Here is a 23,819-nt window from a genome sequence, read left to right as displayed (position 1 = left end):
CCTGTAAGGTCAGAGCTGGTGGAAGCCCACACTGGTACAGAGCTTGGCCCTTCCCATACACACCCACGCCCAGCAGCAGAGGCCACAAACTGCCTATCACTTGGTAGCCCAAGGTGGGTTACCGTCAGTGTGTGACATTGACCTATACAGTGGTTCCTCCCCAAAAGACCCAGACCTAACACAACAGGTGGCAAGCTTCAGATAACACCACAGCATGCCCCAAGTGGCACAAAGGCACTCGAACCTGCTGGGGCCAACTCCGCTTTGGGGGATCAGCCCCCACACAGCAGCTCGTACACTGTGGTCAGCGCAGATCCTCATAGCAAGCCACCCTGAGGGTCGATTCCACTCACAGAAAGGCCAACAGCAGTCAAGATGCAATGTTAGTCAAATAAGTTTTTAAATATGATATATATGTTTGCTCGCTTATGGTTTGCACTGGGTGTGGGGGACAGGCTGTAAGCAGGCCGGGTCGCTATAGCCTAAGGCAGGGGTCCCTAAACTTTTTACACAGGGGGCCAGTTCACTGTCCCGCAGACCATTGGAGGGCCGGACTATAAAAAAAACTATGAACAAATCCCTATGCACACTGCACATATCTTATTTTAAAGTAAAAAAACAAAACGGGAACAAATACAATATTTAAACTAAAGAACAAGTAAATTTAAATCAACAAACTGACCAGTATTTCACTGGGAACTATGCTCCTCTCACTGACCACCAATGAAAGAGGTGCCCCTTCGGGAAGTGCGGCGGGGCTGGATAAATGGCCTTAGGGGGCCGCATGCGGCCCGTGGGCCGTTGTTTGGGGACCCCTGGCCTAAGGTTTAGTTTTAAGACTAAGCTTTTCCCCACACCCTTGACTGATTGCATGATGTGGGGTGGTGCACTCTCAGAAGGAATACCATTATGCCTCAGATAAGTGACTTTGTTTCAGAGATTTCCTTGTTTGTATATTGGATTAAAGGTTTTTGGTTTCTACACTATAAAATGGGGGCAGACCAGGAGCTTGCTCTCTCTCGGTTTCTGAGAAGCCAGTTTGTGCAGGAGAGTGCAGAGAGAAGGAGATGGGGAACAGAGGTGAATAAGGCTGGTGAAGTAGAAAACTTTGATTCTAGGAAACTCGGTTAAGTCAGTGGCTTTGGGAGCCCTGAATGGAAAGGGAAGTGTTTTCCCATTATGTGTATTTCTTGCCCACCGGGTGCAAGCTAGGATTAAAGCTAATGGCCCACCAGTTCTTGGGTCCATTGTTTCATTACCATCTGTCCGAATCAAATGCGAACCTACATTGGCCAGGTGGCCGTGATGGTGGCCGCAGCTACTGGCTTTACACACAACCACAACGAGAAGGTTAACATAATCCACCTAAGGGATATTTTGGGAGCACCTAGCTAAGGTAATTAGGGAGAATGCACCTATGAGCTCTATAGGACACCTACCACATAAGGCCAGCATACCAAGATTAGGAGATATAGTGGATCTACTTAATACACAGAAACAAATAGAAAGAGGCAGCCAATGACCCAAATGAAAGAAAAGGAGAAATCCCCAGCAAAGGAATAAATGAAATGGAAGCAACCAAGCTATCAGATGCAGAGTACAAAACAATGGTTATAAGAATGCTGAAAAAATTTAGGGGAAGAATGAATGAACTCAGGTAATAATTTAAAGAGATAATAAGCATGAAAAAGAATATAGATATCATAAAAAAAGAACCAGTGAGAAATGAAGAATACCACAGCCTGACCTGCTGGTGGCACAGTGGCTAGACTCAGCATCAGACTGGGATGCAAAGGACCCAGGTTTGAAACCCCAAGGTCGCTGGGTTGAGCCCAAGGCTGCTGGCTTGAGCAAGCGGTTACTCGCTCTGCTGTAGCCCCCCAGTCAAGGCACATATGAGAAAGCAATCAATGTACTATGGAGCCGTAACAAAGAATTGATGCTTCTCTTGATGCTTCTCATCTCTATCCCTTCCTGTCTGGTCTGTCCCTCTCTTTGACTCTCTGTCTCTGTCAAAAAAAAAAAAAAAAAAAGAAATGAAGAATACAGTATCTGAAATGAAGAACACACTAGAAGGAATCAACAGCTGGTTAGATGCAGCAGAGGATAGAATCATGAATTAGAAGACAAGAGAGTAGAAAACATCCAATCAGAGCAGAAAAAAAAAATCTAAAAAGTGAGGAAAGTCTAAGGACCTTATCAAACATCACAACAACCATATCACAAGATTATCAGGAGAAGAGAGAGAGCAAGGGAACAAGAACCTATTTGAAGAAATAATGTCTGAAAACTTCCCTAACCTGGTGAAGGAAGATGACACACCTGTTCAGAGTCCCAAACAAGATGAACCCAAAAGGTCCACACCAAGACAAATTGTAATTAAAATAGCAAAGGTTAAAGACAGAGATTCTTAAATGCATCAAGAGAAAGACCGTGATCTACAATGAAGCTCCCATAAGACTGTTACCTTATTTCTTTTTTTAAATTATATCTATATCTATATTTTAAGTTGAACTTAGTGTGATGACATTGGTTAATCAAATTATATATCTTTCAAGTGTAAAATAAATAAATGAATAAAATGCCTAAGTTAATCACTCTCATCACTGGATTATTTCCCTGGCATCAATTTTAAAATAAAAGCCAAGGTATTTCAGTTGTAAAATAGTTTATAAAGTGAATGTAAAGTACTTTCTACAACAATGTTTGCTTACTTTAAATTTCTATTTAGAACTGTACATATCACCCTTACCAATAAAGCATTATGCACATAGTGCTTTCTGAAGCACATAAAACACAGAAGTGCTCTAGCAGAAATTCTAATGTGTACTCTGTCATTATTATTCTCAAATTTTGTTGAAAAGACAGAAAATAGGGAAAGTGATGAAAGTCCAGTTTTTCAGTATTGAGTACATATGCAGCATTGAAAACATTTCATTTTCACAATCAAGTTAGCAACTCAGACAAATCTAAGCATAGCATGGATGAACATTACTGTATCTTTGTTTAGAGTCATGAAGCAGACACACAGACACAGGAGTATGGAGTTTACTATAGACCGATACTGTTGTAAGGTACCAAAAAGCTGCAAATTAATATTGATATTCTAGGAAGAAAAGGTCAGGCTTTCCTGTCCTTTCCTTGGAAAATGGAGAAAAAGGAATGTAAAAGTCTCCTGACTTACAAGGATGACTAGGGTCATTTGGTTTTAAGTTCTCTGAAAGGATTAAGGTTAACTGAGAAACTTCTTCCCTTTCAATAGGAGGCAGAATTTACATACCACCTTGCATTGATTGTAGTTCCTCCCTTTCCTGGAATCTTGAGAGTAAAATACCTCTAGGCTAGTGAGGGAAGAGGAGCCCTGAAAGATTTGTAAATATCTTTGATTGTGTTACCTTGAAAGTCTTAATGTTTCTGTGTCTCCCCTAGACAAATATTATAATCTTGTTAATAATTGTGCCATGATGTCATGATCGCCCGCGTGTGATCAAGGGTATATAAGCAGCCCCTGAACTATTTTTTGGGGCTGCACGATTTGGGCCTGCAGATGCCCCATGTCAGCCATATGCGGCTGGCATATTAAAATTTCCTCCTTTAATAAAACTCTTCAAAATTTATCTGGACTGGGTGTCTCTACGTGGACTCGATGAAGTGAGGTACAGTGCCTTTCAGAATCTGGGGTGCAGTACTTTATAACAATACATGGCACCAACAAATTAAGGACTTTAAAATTCTGTGACAAGCAAACAAGAGTTTGAGAGGAAGTGGAAAGAGGAGGCAGATAACTGTTCAATCAAGATGAAAAAATACTAAATTTTTACAGAATTAAGTTGCAAAGCAGTTGCAGTCTGTTAGGCAAATGAGTTTGTAAAATCTGTATTTTTGGAGTTTGCTCACTTTTAATGTTAAAAAATGGTGCTGGGCAGCACGAGGTATGTGATCCGTGAAATTGCAAATTACCTTCCTGCTTGGGAAGGGCCACTGCCTTGCTAACGTTTGCTGGAGGAGAAAGAAGCCATTGTTGCAGAGTGAGAGTAGAGAGACTGCAGAGTGCTGAGTGTAAAGCCAGTAGCCACAGCCACCATCACAGCAGCTTAGCCCATGCAGGTTTGCATTTGATTCGGACAGTCAGTAATGAAACAACGGAGCCAGGAACTGGTGGGCCATTACCTTTAATCCTAGCTTGCACCTGGTAGGCAAGTAAAAACACACACTGGGCTCCAAAACCCACTCACTCAGTGCTCACAAAGCTACTGACTTATCTGAGTTTCCTAGGATCAAAGGTTTCTACCTCACAAGCCTTATTCACCTCTGTTCCCCATCTCCTTCTTTCTGGCTTCTTAAGCATTCCTTGATCTTGGCTGCCTCTCCTCTCCTCCACGTGGCCTTACTCTACTCTCCTTTCTCTGCTCTCCTCTCTAATGCTACTCTCAGGAACCGAGAGCAAGCTCCTGGTCTGCCCTATTTTATAGTATAGAAACCAAAACCTTTAATCCAATATACAAACAAGGAAGTCTCTGATACAAAGTCACTTATCTGAGGCATAATGGAATTCCTCATGAGAGTGCACCACCCCACATCAAAAAGGGTGGGAAAAGCTTAGTCCCAAAACCAAGCCCCAGGCTACAAGGATCCTGCCTGCCCACAGCCCGCTCTCAACACACATTAATATAATCACGCCCATCCCAAGCAGGAAGGGCAACCAATATCATCACCTGGGTGATGGGCTTCCACGTGGACAGCACCATCTTTAACAAAGTGAGCATAATATATTTTATCTGACCAACACTGAGGAAGAAGCAGAGTTTGTGTGGAGAGAAGGGAGAAAGTGTGCAGATGGGGAACCAGAAAGGAGAGGGGCTTTTGTGAGCTCTGCTGAGACTGGTGAGGCCTCTGATTCTAGGAGAAACTGGAGAAGATTCCTTTGGTTGTGAGACCGGTTAATGTATCAGTAGCTTTGTGAGTAGCTCTGAATGAAGAGGGAAGTGTTTTTTCCCTGTGTGTTTGCTTGTCAGCCGGCACAAGACTTGAATAAAGGAATGGCCCACCATTTTGTGGCTCCACTGTTTCTCTACCTACTGTCCGAATCTAATGGAACCTGCACCTGCATGGCCACGACGGTGGCAGCCAATGGCCCTACAAGTCTCCTTCTAGATTTATTACACTTGGCTTGTGAAAAACTATTTATAATATGGTATTCTTATAATACCTCCTTTCTAAGACAGGCTTTATGAAAAGACTATTACATATTTAAATGAAAAAAAAACCCACAAACATTGAAAAAGACTACAGGTGTTGTGAATCAAACCCAAATATGAATCTCTCTAGAAACACAGAGCAGGTAAAACACTGCTTAGCAAATTTCAAAGTATTGTAATGTTTATTTTATCCATTTTAGAGAAAGAGGAAGGGGGGGAGAAAGAGAGAGAGACAAAAACATCAATCTATTCCTGTATGTGCTCTGACTGGGATTCAAACCAGTAACTTCTGCTCTTCCAGATGATGCTCTAACCTGTAGTACTCCAGCCTACTGGGAACTACCAGTGCCATGTGGAAAAAACCTACTCAAGACACAAATTTATGTCAAGAGGAAGAGACAGGGAGGCCTGCCAAGGGAGGCAAAAGAGAGACCTCCTGAATCTCCTTCTCCCTTAGTTTTTATTGATCAGAAACAGAACAGAGATAACAGGATTACAAGGGAGGGAGGTGTAAAGCCGGTAGCCAAGGCCAGGGCCACCACTACAGCCGCCTGGCCCATGCAGGTTTGCATCGGATTCGGACAGTCGGTAAAGAAACAACGGAGCCAAAAACTGGTGGACCATAGTCTTTAATCCTAGCTTGCACTTGACGGGCAAGTAAAAACACACTGGGCTCCAAAACCCACTCACATTCAGTGCTCACAAAGCTACTGACTTAATCCGAGTTTCCTAGAATCAAAGGTTTCTAGCTCACCAGACTTATTCACCTCTGTTCCCCATCTCCTTCCAGCTCCCTGCACAAACTCTGCACTAACTGGCTTCTCACTAAACACTCCGCCATCTTGGCTGCCTCTCCTGGCCTACTCCGCATGGCCTCTCTCTGCTCTCCTCTCTGCTCTCTCCTCTAATCTCAGGAACCAAGAGAGCAAGCTCCTGTTCTGCCCCCATTTTATAGTGTAGAAATCAAAACCTTTAATCCAATATGCAAAATAGGGAAGTCTCTAATACAAAGTCACTTATCTGAGGCATGATAGGATTGTACCACTCCACATCAAAAAGGGTGGGAAAGGCTTAATCCCAAAACCAAGCTCCAGGCCACAAGGATCCTGCCTGCCCTAGCCTGCCCCTAACACACATTAATATCACCTGGGTAACAGCCTCCACGTGGGCAGCGCCATCTTTAACAAAGTGAGAATATATTTTATCTGCCTAACAGGAGGCCAGGTGACAAGGGGGAAAGAATGACTAATGAACTTTTTGCTGATATGAAGAAAGGGCTAATTTGGTCAGAACACTATCTTTTGCTAACTAACAAGCACAAAGGAAGGAGCAATCTAGGACCTCTAGGCTAACTTTCTAAAGCCAGCTCACATGTATTCCTTTGTGTCTGCACATAGGTCACTCACTCACACTTTCTTGGTGTTTGCATCCAAGAGACATTCACTCAGGGTTTTTAACTAAAGTTCCTCAATCCAAGTCATCGAGCAGGGGTCGGGAACCTATTGCTTGCAAGCTAAATGTGGCTCTTTTGATGGCTGCATCTGGCTCACAGACAAATCTTTAATTAAAATAATAGTAACGGCCCTGGCTGGTTGGCTCACTGGTAGAGCGTCGGCCAGGCATGCAGAAGTCCCGGGTTCAATTCCCAGCCAGGGCACACAGGAGAAGCGCCCATCTGCTTCTCCACCTATCCCCCTCTCCTTCCTCTCTGTCTCTCTTTTCCCCTCCCGCAGCCAAGGCTCCACTGGAGCAAAGATGGCCCGGGCGCTGGGGATGGCTCCATGGCCTCTGCCTCAGGCGCTAGAATGGCTCCGGTTGCGACAGAGTGACGCCCCGGATGGGTAGAGCATCGCCCCCTGGTGGGCATGCCGGGTGGATCCCAGTCGGGCACATGCAGGAGTCTGTCTGTCTCCCTGTTTCCAGCTTCGGAAAAGTACAAAAATAATAGTAACGTTAAAAATATAAAACATTCTCATGTATTGCAATCCATTCATTTCCTACGCTAATAATGTTCATGGCTGTGGGTGGCTGGAGCCAATCACAGGTGTCCTCCAGGACAACACCAAATTTTTATTGGATAATGCGTAACATACATGGGTCGTGTGAGGTCAGGAAGTAAACTTCCCTCCTTTTAATCAAGTAGTCAGCTAGCTAACTGCAGAAACCCTTTTGATGAAGAAGATGGCTAAAAGAAAAAAAGTATCATACCTTTCAGCAGGAATGGACAGAGGAATTCGCCTTTGTGGAGAGAGTAGGTTCTGCAGTGTGTCTAATATGTAATGATAAAAATGCATCGATGAAACAGTCCAATATAAAGTGGCACTTCGACACACGTCATACTACATTTGCATCGAAATATCCAGCGGGGGACAGCAGGAAGAAAGCATGTCAAGAGCTACTGTGCAGAGTGCAAGCTAGTCAGCAGCAACTCCGTGTTTGGACCCAACAAGGTGACTGGAATTTGCTAGCTTTGCTGGTGCTTTAGCAATTGTGAGAAATGGAAAGCCATTCACAGATGGGGAGTATGCCAAAACATTCATGCTTGATGTTGCCAATGAACTTTTTGATGACTTTTCAGATAAAGACAAGATAATCAAATGAATACAAGACATGCCTCTGCCGGCAAGAACTGTTCACGATCGTACCATCATGATGGCAAATCAAATTGAGGCAACATAAATGCAGCACCATTCTTTTGTCTCACTTTGGATGAGTCAACAGACGTAAGCCATTTATCCCAGTTTAGTGTGATTGCAAGGTATGCTGTTGGTGACACAGTATGTGAGGAAAGTCTTGCTTTTTTGCTTATGAAAGAGACATTCAAGTTTTTCACTGAGTTTGCTAAAGAAAAAAATTTACTGGTGGATAAACTTATTTCGGTGTGTACTGATGGTGCTCTGTGCAGGTGGGGAAAAACAGGATTCGTAGCGCTTCTTCGTAAACATGAAAAGAGACCCATCCGAAGTTTTCACTGCATCCTACATCAGGAAGCGCTTTGTGCTCAGATGTGTGGCGAGCAGCTTGGTGAGGTGATGTCACTGGCCATTTGGGTGGTCAACTTTATTGTTGCCCGAGCTTTAAAAGATGGCCAGTTTAAAATACTGCTGGATGAAGCTGGGAATAATTATCCTGGTCTGCTTCTGCACAGCAATGTGCATTGGTTGTCAAGAGGGAAGGTGCTCAGCCGTCTCGCGGCTTATCTGAGCGAAATCTGGACTTTTCTTGAAATGAAAAACGTCGAGCATCCTGAGTTAGCTAACACTGCTCCTGAAGTTCTACTATCTCATGGACATGACTGAACATCTGAACCAGCTCAATGTGAAAATGCAAGGCATTGGAAATACAGTCTTATCCCTTCAACAAGCAGTGTTTGCATTTGAAAACAAACTTAAACTCTTCATCCACGACATTGAAACAGGTCGTTTAACTAGATTTTGAAAAACTTGGAGAGTTTAAAGATGCATGCACAAAAAGTGACCCTGCTCAACATCTTGATCTCCAGCAGCTAGCGGACTTCACATCTAATCTCCTGGAGTCATTCAAAGCGCGCTTTGGAGAATTTCGTGAGCACACTCATCTTTTTAAGTTCATCACCCATCCACTCAAGTGTGCAGTGGACAGTACTGACCTGAGTTACATCCCTGGTGTCTCCATCAGAGATTTTGAGCTACAAGCTGCTGACCTGAAGGCCTCAGACACGTGGGTGAATAAGTTCAAGTCACTGAATGAAGATTTGAAAACACTTGCACAACAGCAAGCAGAGTTGGCGAGCAAACACAAGTGGGGAGAAATGAAAACACTTCAACCCGTGGACCAGCGGATTGTCAAAACTTGGAACGTGCTTCCCGTCACATACCACACACTGCAGAATGTATTGCTGTAATGACAATGTTTGGCTCTATGTATGCATGTGAGCAGTCTTTCTCACATCTAAAGAACATTAAGACCAACCTATGATCACGTTTAACAGATGGAAGTATCAATGACTGCATAAAGTTTAACCTCACCACGTATCAACCAGACTACAAAGCCATCAGCACCAGAAGTCCCACTAATGGTAAGAAGTACTTTATTCATCATTGGTTAGCAACAGCATAACAACGTTATTAAAAAGAATTCAGAGACTTATTGTACTTTAAAAGTGTTGGTCTTACATAAAATGTACACACTTACTTGTATTTAGTGTTAAACATATTGTATGGCTTTCACGGAATTACATTTTAAAATATGTGGCGTTCATGGCTCTCTCAGCCAAAAAGGTTCCCGACTCCTGTTATAGAGGGTTCAAGGTTAGATGGGTGATTCCCTACACCAGGGGTCCCCAAACATTTTACACAGGGGGCCAGTTCTATAAAAACTGTCCTTCAGACCGTTGGAGGGCCGGACTATAAAAAAAACTATGAACAAATCCCTATGTACACTGCACATATCTTATTTTAAAGTAAAAAAGCAAAACAGGAACAAATACAATATTTAAAATAAAGAACAAGTAAATTTAAATCAAACTGACCAGTATTTCAATGGGAACTATGGGCCTGCTTTTGGCTAATGAGATGGTCAATGTCCGGTTCCATATTTGTCACTGCTAGCCGTAACAAGTGATATGACACACTTCCAGAGCCGTGATGCGTGCTACCCACGTCACAGGAAGTAGTACTGTACGTGAGCGACACCACGCTTTGCAGCGCCACCACATACAGTACTCCAGGAGCACAGGATACAGATGCATCTTGTGCTGCTCTTACTGACCACCAATGAAAGAGGTGCCCCTTCCAGAAGTGCGGCGGGGGGCGGATAAATGGCCTCAGGGGGCCGCATGCAGCCCGCCAGCTGTAGTTTGGGGACCCCTGCCCTACACTAAACAACCTAGGTATCTAGCCAGGACTCAAATATTTTAATTACAAAAATTCTCAAAATGTGGATAGAATTAGAGACCCTTTTGAAGATAAAAAAATTGAAGCTCATTGTCCAAATCCATGTGCAATCATGGGAATAAAGATAAGGATCACATTTTTTTTTGAGAGAGAGAAAGAGAGGGACAGGTAGGGACAGACAAACAGGAAGGGAGAGAGATGAGAAGCATCAACTCATAGTTGCAGCACCTTAGTTGTTCATTGATTGCTTTCTCATAAGTGCCTTGATAGGGGGGGGGGGGGCAGATCTCCAGCTGAGCCACTGACCCCTTGCACAAGCCAGAGATCTTGGGCTTCAAGGCAGCAACCTATGGGTTCAAGCCAGCCACCGTGAGGTCATGCCTATGATCCCATGTTCAAGCTGGTGACCTTGCGCTCAAGCTGGTGACCTCAGGGTTTTGAACCTAGGTCTTCAGAGACCCAGTCTGATACTCTAACCACTGCACTACTGCCTGGTCAGGCAGGATCATTGTTCTTATTACATAAGACTTATAATAGCAGAGACTGCTGGGTCTTGTCCCCAAATCCTTTCCTCCTTCTTTTACTAACTGTAAATCCAGTAGCCATGCCCACCATCACAGCCACCTGGCCCATGCAGGTTTGGGTTTGATTCAGACAGACAGTAATGAAACAACAGAGCCAAGAACTGGTGGGCCATCATCTTTATCCTAGCTTGTACCTGGCAGGCAAGAAATACACACAGTGAGAAAACACTACCCTTTCCAATCAGGACTCTCAAAGCCACTGACTTATCTGAGTTTCCTAGAATCAAAGGTTTCTAGCTCACCAGCCTTATTCATCTCTGATCCCCACCTCCTTCACTCTGCACAAACTAGCTTCTCCTTCAGCACTCCGCCATCTTGGCTGTTTCTCCTCTCCTCCACATGGCCTCTCTCTGCTTTCCTCTTTCTCTGTTCTCCCCTCTAATGCTAATCTCAGGAACCAAGAGAGAGCAAGCTCCTGGTCTGCCCCATTTTATAGTGTAGAAACCAAAACTTTTAATCCAATATACAAATAAGGAAGTCTCTGATACAAAGTCACCTAGGGTGGGAAAGGCTTAGTCTTAAAACTAAGCCTTAGGCTATAAGGACCTTACCTGCTTAGAGCCTGTCCCCCACACCCAATGCAAACTACAAGTGAGCAAACATATATATCATATTTACAAACTTATTTTACCAACACTAACAAAACCCCTGCTAACGGACTACATTTACCAACCTTCATTGCTAACAGGTATGACTAGTGAATATGTTCTAGCCAATGCAAAGTAAGTAGAACTGAACTGCTAAATGGGCCTTCCAGGAAGTCTTTTAAAAGGGAAGAAATGCCTTCCTCTTTGTTTGCCTTCCTGAAGCCTGAAAAGCTGATGTCATCCTTGGATCTTCAGCAGCTAACTGGCCAGAAGGTAGAAGCTAGTGGCTGAGGGATTATGAAGCAGAAGGAAAGGAAACTGGGTTCAGGTGACATCCTGAGGCCACTATTATTATCCCTTGTTGGGCAGATAAAATGTATTATGCTCACTTTGTTAAAGATGGCGCTGCCCACATTGAGGCCGTTGCCCAGGTGATATTAATGTGTGTCTCTGTGGGCTGTGGGCAGGCAGGATCATTGTAGCCTGGGGCTTGGTTTTAGGACTAAGCCTTTCCCACCCTTTTTAATGTGGGGTGGTACAATCCCATCATGACTCAGATATGTGACTTTGTATTAGAGACTTCCCTATTTTGTATATTGGATTAAAGGTTTTTGGCTTTCTACACTATAAAATGGGGGCAGAACAGGAGCTTGCTTTCTTGGTTCCTGAGATTAGCATTAGAGAGCAGAGAGCAGAGAAAGGCCATATGGAAGAGGCCAGGAGAAGCAGCCAAGATGGTGGAGTGTTGAGTGAGAAGCCAGTTTGTGCAGAGTTTGTGCAGGGAGAAGGAAGGAGATGGGGAACTGAGGAGAATAAGTCTGGTGAGCTAGAAACCTTTGATTCTAGGAAACTCGGGTAAGTCAGTAGCTTTGTGAGCACTGAATGTGAGTGGGTTTTGGAGCCCAGTGTGTGTTTTTACTTGCCCGCCAGGTGCAAGCTAAGATTAAATTGATGGCCCACTAGTTTTTGGCTCTGTTGTTTCTTTACCGACTGTCTGAATCCAATGCAAACCTGCCTGAGCCAGGCTGCTGTGATGGTAGCCCTCGCCACTGGCTTTACATCCCTGGAATGCCTGTTTCTGGTTTTCGTTTACATGAGACAAAAAGAAACTTCTATTTCATTTAAAGCATTGTAATTCTGATTCTTCTGCGTGTATGCAGCTGAACCCAATCCTATTCCAAATCCTAATCTTATGTGAATCAGAATGAACTACTGATAATATCAGTACTGGGGAATGAATCTCAACATAATACTAGGATAGTAATTTAAAGTTAACTAACTGTAATAATCATGCAGATTTCTCATACAAACTATGAAATGAATAATATAATTTGTCGGGAACCGATCCACTAATGTTGGCTAACTAGGTCACAGCAGGAGAAGATCCACAACTGCTGGTTGACAAAGTCACAGCAAAAGAAGATAGAGTCACCGCAGTAAAGACCAACAGCTGCGGGTTGACAAAGTCACCGCAAGGAAAGGGACAACGATACTTCCCCCTTTAATCTTTTGAATTAATCTGGCCTTATATTTCCCCCTTTTCTGGGTGTGTGCTATTATTTATGGCACAGGAATAACAGTACCGTGCTTTCCCTGTAGATTTGTAGTAATTTCTTTGGAAATGAGACAGAAGGTGTAAGTTCCACAGAAAAGCCTGTAAGCCCCTTGATCTGGGCTCGTAAACATAAGAGGCTGGCTATGATATCCCTCGTAAAGGGTTAAGTTTGTAGGAGAATTTCTTCTTAATCATGTTAGAAAGAAAAGATTGTGACTTGTGAATGGGTAGAAGGCAGTGGCTGTGCACAGAGCACCTTTCGGCCTTCACTTAATTCATCATTTTTTCTCCCAAGCCTTTTCATGTGATAGAGTAGAGAAACTTTCCTTTCTTCTTGCTTATTTGATCTGCAGATAGTGGTACACTCTAAGAAGAATATAGTTAGAATTTACTAGTGTGTGAATATAGTAAATAAATAAAGTTTAACTAGACATTAGAATCTTAGGTAAAGTGTAATGGAATGGCCCGTTGCATGGCTTGGGATGGGAACGCAGTCAGCAAGAAAAGGATGTTTTGCTAAGAGAATTGTTTTATGACTGAAGGCAGTTACTGGGCTTTCTCAGTGAGACACTCTCATGAGGTTTGTATACCTCCCCAAAATTCTTTCTTCAGATAATGAGAGGTATGGGAGGGCATCCATAGAAGCAATAGCAATTAATGTCTTCTGAAATTATGTTGCTACTAAGCTATCTTGCGAGTGCACTCTATATATCTTTAAGTAAAAGTTACTCTTAATGTTATGTCAATTTCTTAATGGGCAAGCCTTTTGTTATCTTGTGAGAAAAGTTAGGACACTGCATAAACTCAAGGCCATTTGCCTGAGCAAGCGGTGGTCCTTTGCTAGTCCTTAATGATTTCGTCTGTTAATCTCTCTCTGCCCCTTGACTCACAACAACAGTAAAGTTGAGTTATTAGTTAGTACTAATCCTTTAAAAGCTTTTACCGATGTTATCGCTATTCAAGTTATTTTTTAATTGTACTTTGAATGATTTGCCACCTGATTTGTAGTTTATAGATATAAATTAACTGTTATCTGGAAACATGTAAACATAGTAAAACAGAAGCAATGATTAATACCATGTAATCGTAACTTGGTGTGTGTGTATAAAAAAGGAGCTGTACTAGCATTTGGTAGAGATGCCTGGCAGTAAATGCTAACTAGAGAATAAAGAGAAAGGAAAGAATTCGGCTCTCTCACTTGATTTCGCCGACGCCGTCTCCTCCTGTGGGACCCCTGGATCCCCCCCGGGGCTAGACCCCGGCAATAATTATAATGTGCAATAGCTTTAATAGTAAACTGACCACAAATGCTCAGTAAATATCAACACTGAAGAAGGAAATAGTTTTAAAGGTTTTGTTGGTCAAATAAGTTTGTAAATATGATATATTTGTTTGCTAGCTTATAGTTTGCATTGGGTGTGGGGGACAGGCTATAAGCAGGCAGGGTGGTTATAGTCTAAGGCTTAGTTTTAAGACTAAGTCTTTCCCACCCTAAGTGACTTTGTTTCAGAGACTTCCTTGTTTTTATATTGGATTAAAGGTTTTGATTTCTACACTATAAAATGGGGCAGACCAAGAGCTTGCTCTCTCTCGGTTCCTGAGATTAGCATTAGAGAAAGAGCAGAGAAAGACCTCGTGAAGGAGAGGAGAAGCAGCCAAGATGGCAAAGTGCAGAAGGAGAAGCCAGTTAGTGCAGTTTGTGCAGAGAGAAGGAGATGGGAAACAGGTGAATAAGGTTGGTGAGGTAGAAAACTTTGATTCTAGGAAACTCGGATAAGTCAGTGGCTTTGGGAGCCCTGATTGGAAAGGAAAGTGTTTTCCCACTGTGTGTATTTCTTGCCCGCCGGGTGCAAGCTAGGATAAAGATGAGGGCCCACCAGTTCTTGGCTCTGTTGTTTCATTACCATCTGTTTGAACCTGTATGGTGGGCCAGGTGGCTGTGATGGTGGACATGGCTACTGACCATACAGGTTTCTACAATAAATTATTGTTTCCCAAAGTAATAATTTTGGACAGGACAGCAATGAGAGCAAAAATAAATATTTTTAAAAATCTGACCCTAAATTTGGCATTGAACAAAGTCAATGAAATATAGTCCGTTTTTCTAAAAAGTATCAATTTTTGAAAGATAACATAGAGCATGCACAAAGCAACACAAGTCTACACATAATTATGTAAATAAAGCTTGGACACACACCAAGTATTTTTACTGTGTTAAGATGTTTATGGAGCCTGACCTGTGGTGGCACAGTGGATAAAGTGTCGACCTGGAAATGCTGAGGTTGCCGGTTCGAAACCCTGGGCTTGCCTGGTCAAGGCACATATGGGAGTTGATGCTTCCTGCTCCTCCCCTCCTCTCTCTGTGTCTCTCTCTCTCTCTCGTCTCTCTCTCTCTCTCCCTCTCTCTCTCCTTTCTAAAATGAATAAATAAAAAAGAAAATTAAAAAAAAACACTTAAAAAAAAAAAGATGTTTATGGAGCCTGACCAGGTGGTGGCGCAGTGGACAGAGCATCAGACTGGACTCAGAGGACCCAGGTTCAAAACCCCATGGTCGCTGGCTTGAGTGCGGGCTCATCTGGTTTGAGGAAGGCTCACCATCTTGAGGCCAAGGTTGCTGGCTTGAGCAAGGGGTCACTCGTTCTGCGGTAGCCCCCCGCCCCCAGTCAGGGCTCATATGGGAAAGCAATCAATAAACAACTAAGGAGCCACAACAAAGAACTGATGCTTCTCATCTCTGTCCCTTTCTGTCTGTCTGTACCTATTTGTCCCTCTCTTTCTCAAAAAAAAAAAAAAAAAAAAAAAAAAGATGTTTATGGATGTATTTTTTTGTTATTAAAATTGCAGTTGTGGATAGAAATACTTGGTAAGATAGAACATCATGGGCGTTATGAATAATATTATGATCGTTTTTGGTCAAATCAGCTTTAGAATCTTATGCATCTCAGAGTTTTATGCCATTTAGATTGTCTGAACACTGGCCTCGAAAGCATTTTACTTATCAAAACACTGGAGGAGACAGTCCATTTATGTTGGAACAATGGCTTTTTTACAGTGCTTGATTAGGAGACATTAGGAAACTTGCATCAAAAGCCAGTAGCAGCTGACCAGGTGGTGGTGCAGTGGATAGAGCATTAGCCCGGGATGCTGAGGACCCAAGTTCGAAATCCTGAGGTCACTGGCTTGAGCGTCAGCCTGAGTGTAGGCTCACCAGCTTGAGCACAGGATCACGGGCTTGAGCGTGGGCTCACTGGCTTGAATGTGGGATCATAGACATGACCCTAAGGTCTCTGGCTTGAAGCCCAAGGTTGCTGGCTTGAGCAAGGGGTCACTGGCTTGGCTGGAGTCCCCCGCTCAAAGCACAATTGAGAAAACAAACAATGAACAACTAAGGTGCTGCAATAAAGAATTGATGCTTCTCATCTCTCTCCCTTCCTGTCTATCTGTCCCTATCTGTCCTTGTCTCTCTTTCTCTAAAGAAAAAAAAAAGTCAGTAACAAATTTATCTAGATTTTATGTTACATCATAAAACAACCAGCAACTGAAGAAATCCCACTGCTCAGTATGCCAATTTGCCTTAGACACTGCCATATAAGCTACTTCCACGAGACAGCAATGAGTATCAGAGATATTTAAGGACAAAAAATGGAAGCTTCTAAAACCCACAAAAATCATAAAACTAAACTATAAAAGGGAAGGTCCATCCATTCCTCTTATTTTATAAAATACTAACCTTAAATGTCCCTGAGAGATCATAAGTTTTACTCTGATTTTATCTGCCTTCCCATCCTTGTAAGGACAGGTAGAATCACTTGCCATTACTAGAAGAGGCTTGCTCAGAGACTGCTATTAGTAATTCCTTCCCTCAAAGCCCAGTCTAAAGATGACCATGGGCCTGTCCACGACCTCCCGAGCCAGAATTTCTGCTGTGAGGCTCAGGAATTGCATTTTGAGGACAAGCACCACTGCCTGAAAATCAAATTCAAACTCCTAAGCTAAAAACCGGTTCCTTCTTGTCTACTTTTCAGGGTAAGTGGGAAACACTGAGTCTCTAAACTGTGCTTTCTTCAAGCTTATAAAGCCGTTCTGTTTCACCACATTAGTAAACTAACTGTTCTTCAACTTTCCTACTTTGGTTTCTCTCTCTTTCCATTTTGACATTTGTACTATTCCTTCCGAAATTTTCTCCATTTCTCAAAGACGGCAAACAGCGAATGCAAACCACCCACCAGTGACTATATGAAAGGATTAGTTCACAGAATCTATACTTTACCTTGTGTTCGGTATGGTTCCCCGTTATGTGGTAATTTTTATAAAAAACGATTCTGGTTGTGATTTATTTCCTGTGGATAAATTCTCCTAACCTTTTTCACACACTCTATTGTGGAACTCTTTCCAACTTTTCCCACTGAAATTCCATCTCCAAATTAACTATGTAATGCTGAACATCATTTTCTGTCCTCACAAGTACAGCAGCCTCTAAATGTGTGTCAGGCATGAATTCCATGAACAGGCTTACCCTGCCCAAGTTCAGAGCACTGTGAAGAATCCGGACATACCAAGGCCAGCCGAGAGCACAGCACTGCTCCTACGCAGTAGCAGGAAACATGTAAGGGTACTGAGCCGTACTGCTCCGGAAAGGCAATGCGCTGGCTCTCCTCTACAACGCCTAGGCCAGCTCACAGTCAGCACCTCATACCTGTCCAGCCAGTGTACGCGGTACCATCCCGAGGGTCTGCTGACTTCAGGCCTCTCTCCATTTGCTGCAGAAGCTCTCGGATCTTATCGTTCAAGCGCTGTGAGAACTCAGGAGTCAGCTGTAGAAATTAAGAGGAAAACAAACATCAAAATATGGGGTCACTTGATTTCTTGGACTGTAGGCTATCAACAATCGGAGGGTACTTCATTTCCACTCAGGCCACGTATTTCTCCCTGGGAGACTGGACAATTGCAGCAGGTCCGCAAATGTCATTGTTCAATGTTGTTTCGTTATAACACTGATGAGGAAAGAAATCAATTCCTGCAGGGTACACTGTCGGTATGGAGTCTGTGTGCTCTCCTCACATCGGAGTTTTCTCTGGAAACTTCCTTTCCTCCCTCATCCCAAAGATGTGCATGCGAGGGGAACTGGCGTGTACACTGCCCGGCCTGGGCATGGGTGTGGGTGTGGGTGTGAGTGCAGGCTGGCATGGCAGGGCGTCCTGTCCAGGCCCGACCCTGACTCTGGGAAGCAGGCTGGAGAATAATCATCAGCCTTGTTTTTGGAAATCTTTCTTATATGTGTGTATAGCTCACATTTATTTCAGTGTTTAATATTAGAAGTGTTTTGTGTCTTTATTTAGAATTTTGGTAATATATTTGTATTCAGAAATATGCCATAGGAATTTAACCCTTGTTTATATCAATCAGCCTATGGCAAAATTGGTTATATGTTATTTACCTTAAAGTCACAGTTAGGTCTTACTGTATTTTATTGTTCAAAGTAACAAAATTTAAAAAGTACTACTAATCATGATAGGAAATATGGTTGACCCTTGAACCACACAGGTTTGAACTGTGCAGGTCCACCTTTATGTGGGTTTTTTTTACTTGACTGTGCAGCTCAACTTGTGCTATTCAAGAGGCAACTCAATGGTTGGGAATCAAGTATGCAGAGGGCCAAATGTAGTTATACTTGGATTTCTGACTGCTCAGAGGTCAGTGTCCCTAACCTCCAGCACTGTTTAAGGGTCAATTGTATTTTTGTTGCAAACTTTGTTGCAGTGCATTACACAAAGGTTTTAATTAAATACTAAAATAGACCATCAGTGATAAACTAGATCACAGTAATTTCTACCTAGTAGAGCTCACTTTTTAAACCAATACTTTTTATGATAATAAAAGTCATTTTATTCAATTAATCACAAATCAGAAGATGTTTGCTGTTTGCACACCACTGCATTTTTAGTATTTAAGCTGCAGCAATGTTAATTCCCTACAGAAACTCTAATTGCTTTTTTTTTAAAGGATGAACTTTTATAAAAATCCATTTATAAAAAATAAACATCTTTTAAGAAAGCAAAATAAATTCACAGATATCAAGAGCCATGCCTGACCAGGTGATGGTGCTGTGGATTGAAAATTGGTCTGGGATGCTGAGGACACAGGTTTGAAACCCTGAGGTCACTGGGTTGGGTGCGGGCTCATCCAGCTAGAGCACAGGCTCACCAGCTTGAGTGTGGGGTCGCTGGCTTGAGTACTGGATCATAGACTCGAGCCCAAAGGCCGCTGGTTTGAAGCCCAAGGTCACTGGCTCAAGCAAGGGGTCACTGACTCAGCTGGAGCCCCGATCAAGGCATATATAAGATAGCAATCAATGAACCACTTAAGTGTCACAACTGAGTTGATGCTTCTCATCTCTCTCCCTTCCTGTCTGTCTGTCCTTGTCTGTCTCTTTCTTTTTCTCTTAGAAAATAAAGTCTCATGCAGAGTGGAAAGAATATCAAATCTAGCATAAAAAACCCATGCCTAGGCCGTGGCCAGTTGGGTCAGTAGTAGAGCATCAGCCCAGTGTGTGGGTGTCTTGGATTCAATTCCCCATCAGGGCACGCAGGAAAAGCGATCATCTGTTTCTCTCCCCCTCCCCCTCTCCTCTCTCTTCTCCTCCTGCAGCCAAGGCTCAACTGGTTTGAGCAAATCAGCCTCTGGCACTGAGGATGGCTCTGTGGCCTCCACCTCAGGTGCTAAAAAATGGCTTGGTTGCTGAGCAACGGCGCAATGCCACAGATGGGCAGAGCGTCGCCCCCTAGTGGGCTTGCCAGCTGGGTCCCAGTTGGTGCTTACTCAGGAGTCTGTCTCTCTGCCTCCCCTCTTCTTGCTAAAATAAAACAATCAATCAAATAAAAAAGAACCCATGCCCAGCACCGTGCCTGGCAGAGTAGGGGCTTCCTAAATATCGCTCAGTGAATGAACTGGGCTGTCTCTTTACTGCTATTAGACAAGTGACCTTACTCAACTTGCAGCGTTGTTACGCTTCAGTTACCTCTATAAAGTCAGGAAAATACTTGTCCTACCAATCTGAAAAGGTAATTCGAAGATCAACTGAGATCATATGGCCCAGGTCTTTTGTATACAAGGATACAATTGCTGACATTTTTATGCTATAAGCAGTCCAGGGTCTATAATAAGCAATGATTTGGACATGGACTGAAAACACATAAAGGCTGGGGCTAGGGGATTAGTGACATCCATATAAAGCCCACAGGAGCTGGGCAAACTGAGGCCCACACAATCATTATGCTATTTGTCCTACAGGCAATGGAAAAGTATTTCGAAAGTTCTATATACACTGAATCATGACGTATCTTAAAAAGTCACTTTAATTATCCCTCAATAATTTTAGGAATCTTCTGTGATTCCTACAATAAGATTCACAAAGCAGTGAAATTTCAAAACCACGTTGGAGAACATTACAAAAGTATGTTTTATTTTACCATGTAAGGATTGTAAAAACAAAACTAACTACTATCTGTCAGCATCATAATATCATTTTTTTAAAAAAGGGCATCCTGACACTGAAAAAAAGTAAGAAGGCAGTACAGAATTATTAATAATAATATGTTATTGAGTTTCACTTCTGAAGAGCATCTCTGATAAGGCAAATTGGCCATACTTGGATTATTTATTCTGAAACGCTTCTGTGATCCCTTATTTCACATGCTGAAGAAACCACTGTGTTTGAAGGACATACCCCTACTATTTAAAAGTTTCTACCAAGAGATTAAGATTTCAACAAGTCTTGAAAATACACTTAGTAAGATAAAATATACTTCAATATTAAGAAGAGTATTTCTACATGAGAACATGTCACCTACTGTTCACAGATCATAGATAGATAATTTGTCATCTTACTTGGCCTTATTTTAAGAGACCAAGAATAACAAGAATGCCCAAACCTCAAGAAAGGAAGTTACTTTCTGTTTGGCACACAACTACACTTAATAAAGGTGACCTGCTTAAGAATATTGATTGCTTGTGGCAGACCACAAAATTATTCAAACTCTAGCAATATTTGAAGAATATCTAAAAGCCCCCCTTTTCCTGATAGATGCCAGAAAACGGACCAGTTCTTTACTAAAACGTGTATGTTAACAAACTTAGGAGAACAGATCTCCAGGGCATCATCCTTCGTGTTCAACATTAAGCAATTTTAGAACTTGTATGTTAGTTTCTTTCAAGGATCTGTCCAAAAACCATGTGTTGCCCTGGCCGGTTGGCTCAGTGGTAGAGCGTCGGCCTGGTGTGCGGGGGACCCGGGTTCAATTCCCGGCCAGGGCACACAGGAGAAGCACCCATTTGCTTCTCCACCCCCCCCCCTTCCTCTCTGTCTCTCTCTTCCCCTCCCGCAGCCAAGGCTCCATTGGAGCAAAGATGGCCCGGGCGCTGGGGATGGCTCCTTGGCCTCTGGTCCCAGCAGAGCGACGCCCCCTGTTGGGCAGAGCGTCGCCCCTGTTGGGCGTGCCGGGTGGATCCTGGTCGGGCGCATGTGGGAGTCTGTCTGACTGTCTCTTCCCGTTTCCAACTTCAGAAAAATACAAAAAAAACCCCAAACAAACAAACAAAAAAACTATGTGTTAAGCAATAAATAACATTGTTATTTCGTGGCTGGAATTTAAGTTTCTGAATATTCTTCCCCCCTTATAGTTAACTTTGTGAAAAAACATTTATAAAAAAGCCTAAATAGGGAGCTACATCCTCCTGAAGACTTCTGTCATTAGGATACATTAGGATCTCTTTGCCAAGTGATCATGAAACAGCATGTCTTCTTCCAACAAGACAAGACAAATACTTCAGCCTCAGGATCTGCTGAGCTAGGCAGAATGCAGGTCCAAATGGCCAAACGGAAGCCATCTGACCTCAAGAAAATTATAAGAAGCTTCCTTAGGGCAGTTCAATTTTGGTCTTTAAAAGAATAGAACTGACTCTAGTTCCAAATACACTTTGGTACCTTTCTATCCTACAGCTCCTCTCCATCTGACATGTCTCCCACCTGCATCATGACCCAAATTAATCTATAATGATGAGTGTTTTAGGGAAGAGATCAACAGAGCCACGTAAACTTGACAGATATGAAAAATGAAATGCTTTTCATAGGATTGAGAAGTTTGGAAGAAATAAACTGGTAAAATTTTAAAAAGTGTGTGTGCATTTAAAGAGGTCACTTATCCAATCGAACTCACTCTTTGAGATCTCTCAACTAGGTATTCTAAGAACCGTATTCTCAATGTCTCTAAAGAAACATGAGGAAACACAGGCCTCTGGTAACTCACAACCAGCTTCTCTTTTGCACAGTGGTTTTGCAAACTAGTTTAATTTACTGGTTTTTTTTTTTCCCCCAGCTGTGGGAATGTCATGCAAAGAGTGGAAATGGTACGAAGAATTTCAGGCCTATGTCCCAAATTTCTCTCAGCTCTTTCAGTTTAAAGATGTCTGCATTCCAGTTTACTCTCATCTTCACCCTGCCTATACTTGTGTACCATCCTAGAGCAATTAACAGGGCACATGCGAAATACCGTCAGGGTTTTCACCTCTCTTTAAAAAAGCAAATAAAAAGAAAATAAAAAATGCAAATTTAATGTAAACTGCATATCTACCTATTTTTATAATTTAAAATATCAACGATTGAGGTGATCGCACTGATTCATATTAACCATGATTCCTAAGACATCCCACATGTTAGAGCTCAAATTGTATATTTTAACATGTATTTTACATATTTAAAATATATTTTATATCATTACCATCGAATTATATACATATATTTAAAAGGATGCTCATCCCTTTCAGGCAAAATTGAGCTTCTTTCCAAACGCTGGGGGTTGGAGGAAGGGATTCGGGCAGGTGTATCCCACACTCACCCTCCCAGCAGCATCGAAGTAGCCTTCGGCCAGGGATTTGTTAAAATCGGCGTAAGGATTCGGGAAGGCCCTTTCAGCCATGACGCCGGAAGCGAGCCTGCAGAACAGAGGAAAGAGAGAACCGGGGTTGAGACGGGGGCCACGGCCTGACTGCGCGGGCGGCGGCCGGAGCCCGGGCGACACTTCCCTGCGGCCTCCAGGGCCACCGCGCGGCCTCGGCGGTCCGCGGGGACGCCGGGCCCACGGCGGCCCGGCCGCTAGGGCGTGGCACCTCCGCGAAAAGGCTGCCAGGGCCCCGAACCCACCGGGATGAAGAGGAGCCGTTTTACACCCCACGTTCCCACTCCCGCGATTTGAAGCCACTGCCCAGGGCAGTGTCCAGAAGCCCAGCCCCGCCTCCGCCTCTCACCCCGCAGCCTGCCGACGATAACTGAAGCGGCGCGGTCACCGAGTACTTCCGGCCGTCTGGCCAATCAGAACCTGCGTCTGATTGCGCAGCGGAGGGCGGGGGCGGGCGGAGAAGTAAGGAAGCCCCGCCCCCTTCTCTCAGTTCTTTAAAGAAACAGGAGTGTGATTTCCAAAGGATACTAAAGAGTGATTTAATTCCTTGATAGCTGGATTGAAGACATATCTTAATACAACGGGATAATGTGCCCAATATTTTCTACCTTATTCTCTTTTAATTAAAATTTTTTTTATGAAAACTAATTAAAGTTCTGATAATTCATAAGAATTAGACATTTTTTTATCTGGAAAAAAGACTGTATTGAGAAATAAGCGTTCATATTTCCACTACTAGGACTCCGTGAAATTGGGGAGGGTAATGTCTTTCTAGTATTTTGCAAAGTTTTCTTTTTTTCATTAAAAATAAACAAAACAAAAAGGAAACAGAACAAATGAAGCCCACCACCCCAATTATCAACACAAACAAAACAGCAAAAACCAGGATATATGGAAGGGCCAGTACCTCACAGGTACTCAAGAGGCCACGTGAGTGCCCTAGGGACAAGGTATCAAATGGTAATTGATAAGACGTCAGGGAAAATACAGAAAAACAGAAATCACAGCTTTTAAGAACGTTAATCTGATCTTTAGCCTAAGTTGGACTCTAACACTGTATACCCAAG

General features: G+C 43.0%; 1 protein-coding gene across 2 annotated transcripts in view; it reads right to left on the bottom strand.

Annotated features, from left to right (window-relative positions):
* Window positions 1-23,152, bottom strand: part of LANCL1 (LanC like glutathione S-transferase 1) — a 51,539-nt gene extending 28,387 nt beyond the window's left edge. The window contains exons 1-3 of one of the 2 annotated variants that reach the window (XM_066279552.1): window positions 23,102-23,152; window positions 22,693-22,789; window positions 17,496-17,613 (exon numbers count right to left, since the gene is read on the bottom strand). In XM_066279552.1, coding sequence (XP_066135649.1) covers window positions 17,496-17,613; window positions 22,693-22,773 — 199 coding nt within the window. In that variant the 5' untranslated portion in view covers window positions 22,774-22,789; window positions 23,102-23,152. Of the gene's footprint in view, window positions 1-17,495; window positions 17,614-22,692; window positions 22,790-22,997 lie in introns of both variants that reach the window. The other variant, XM_066279550.1, reaches the window with a different exon arrangement.
* Window positions 23,153-23,819: the final 667 nt, after the last annotated feature.

The sequence above is a fragment of the Saccopteryx bilineata genome, chromosome 5, assembly GCF_036850765.1.
Source record: "Saccopteryx bilineata isolate mSacBil1 chromosome 5, mSacBil1_pri_phased_curated, whole genome shotgun sequence".
Classification (NCBI taxonomy): domain Eukaryota; kingdom Metazoa; phylum Chordata; class Mammalia; order Chiroptera; family Emballonuridae; genus Saccopteryx; species Saccopteryx bilineata.
Note: the sequence above shows the minus strand (reverse complement) of the source record. Positions and strands in the feature narration are given on the sequence as shown.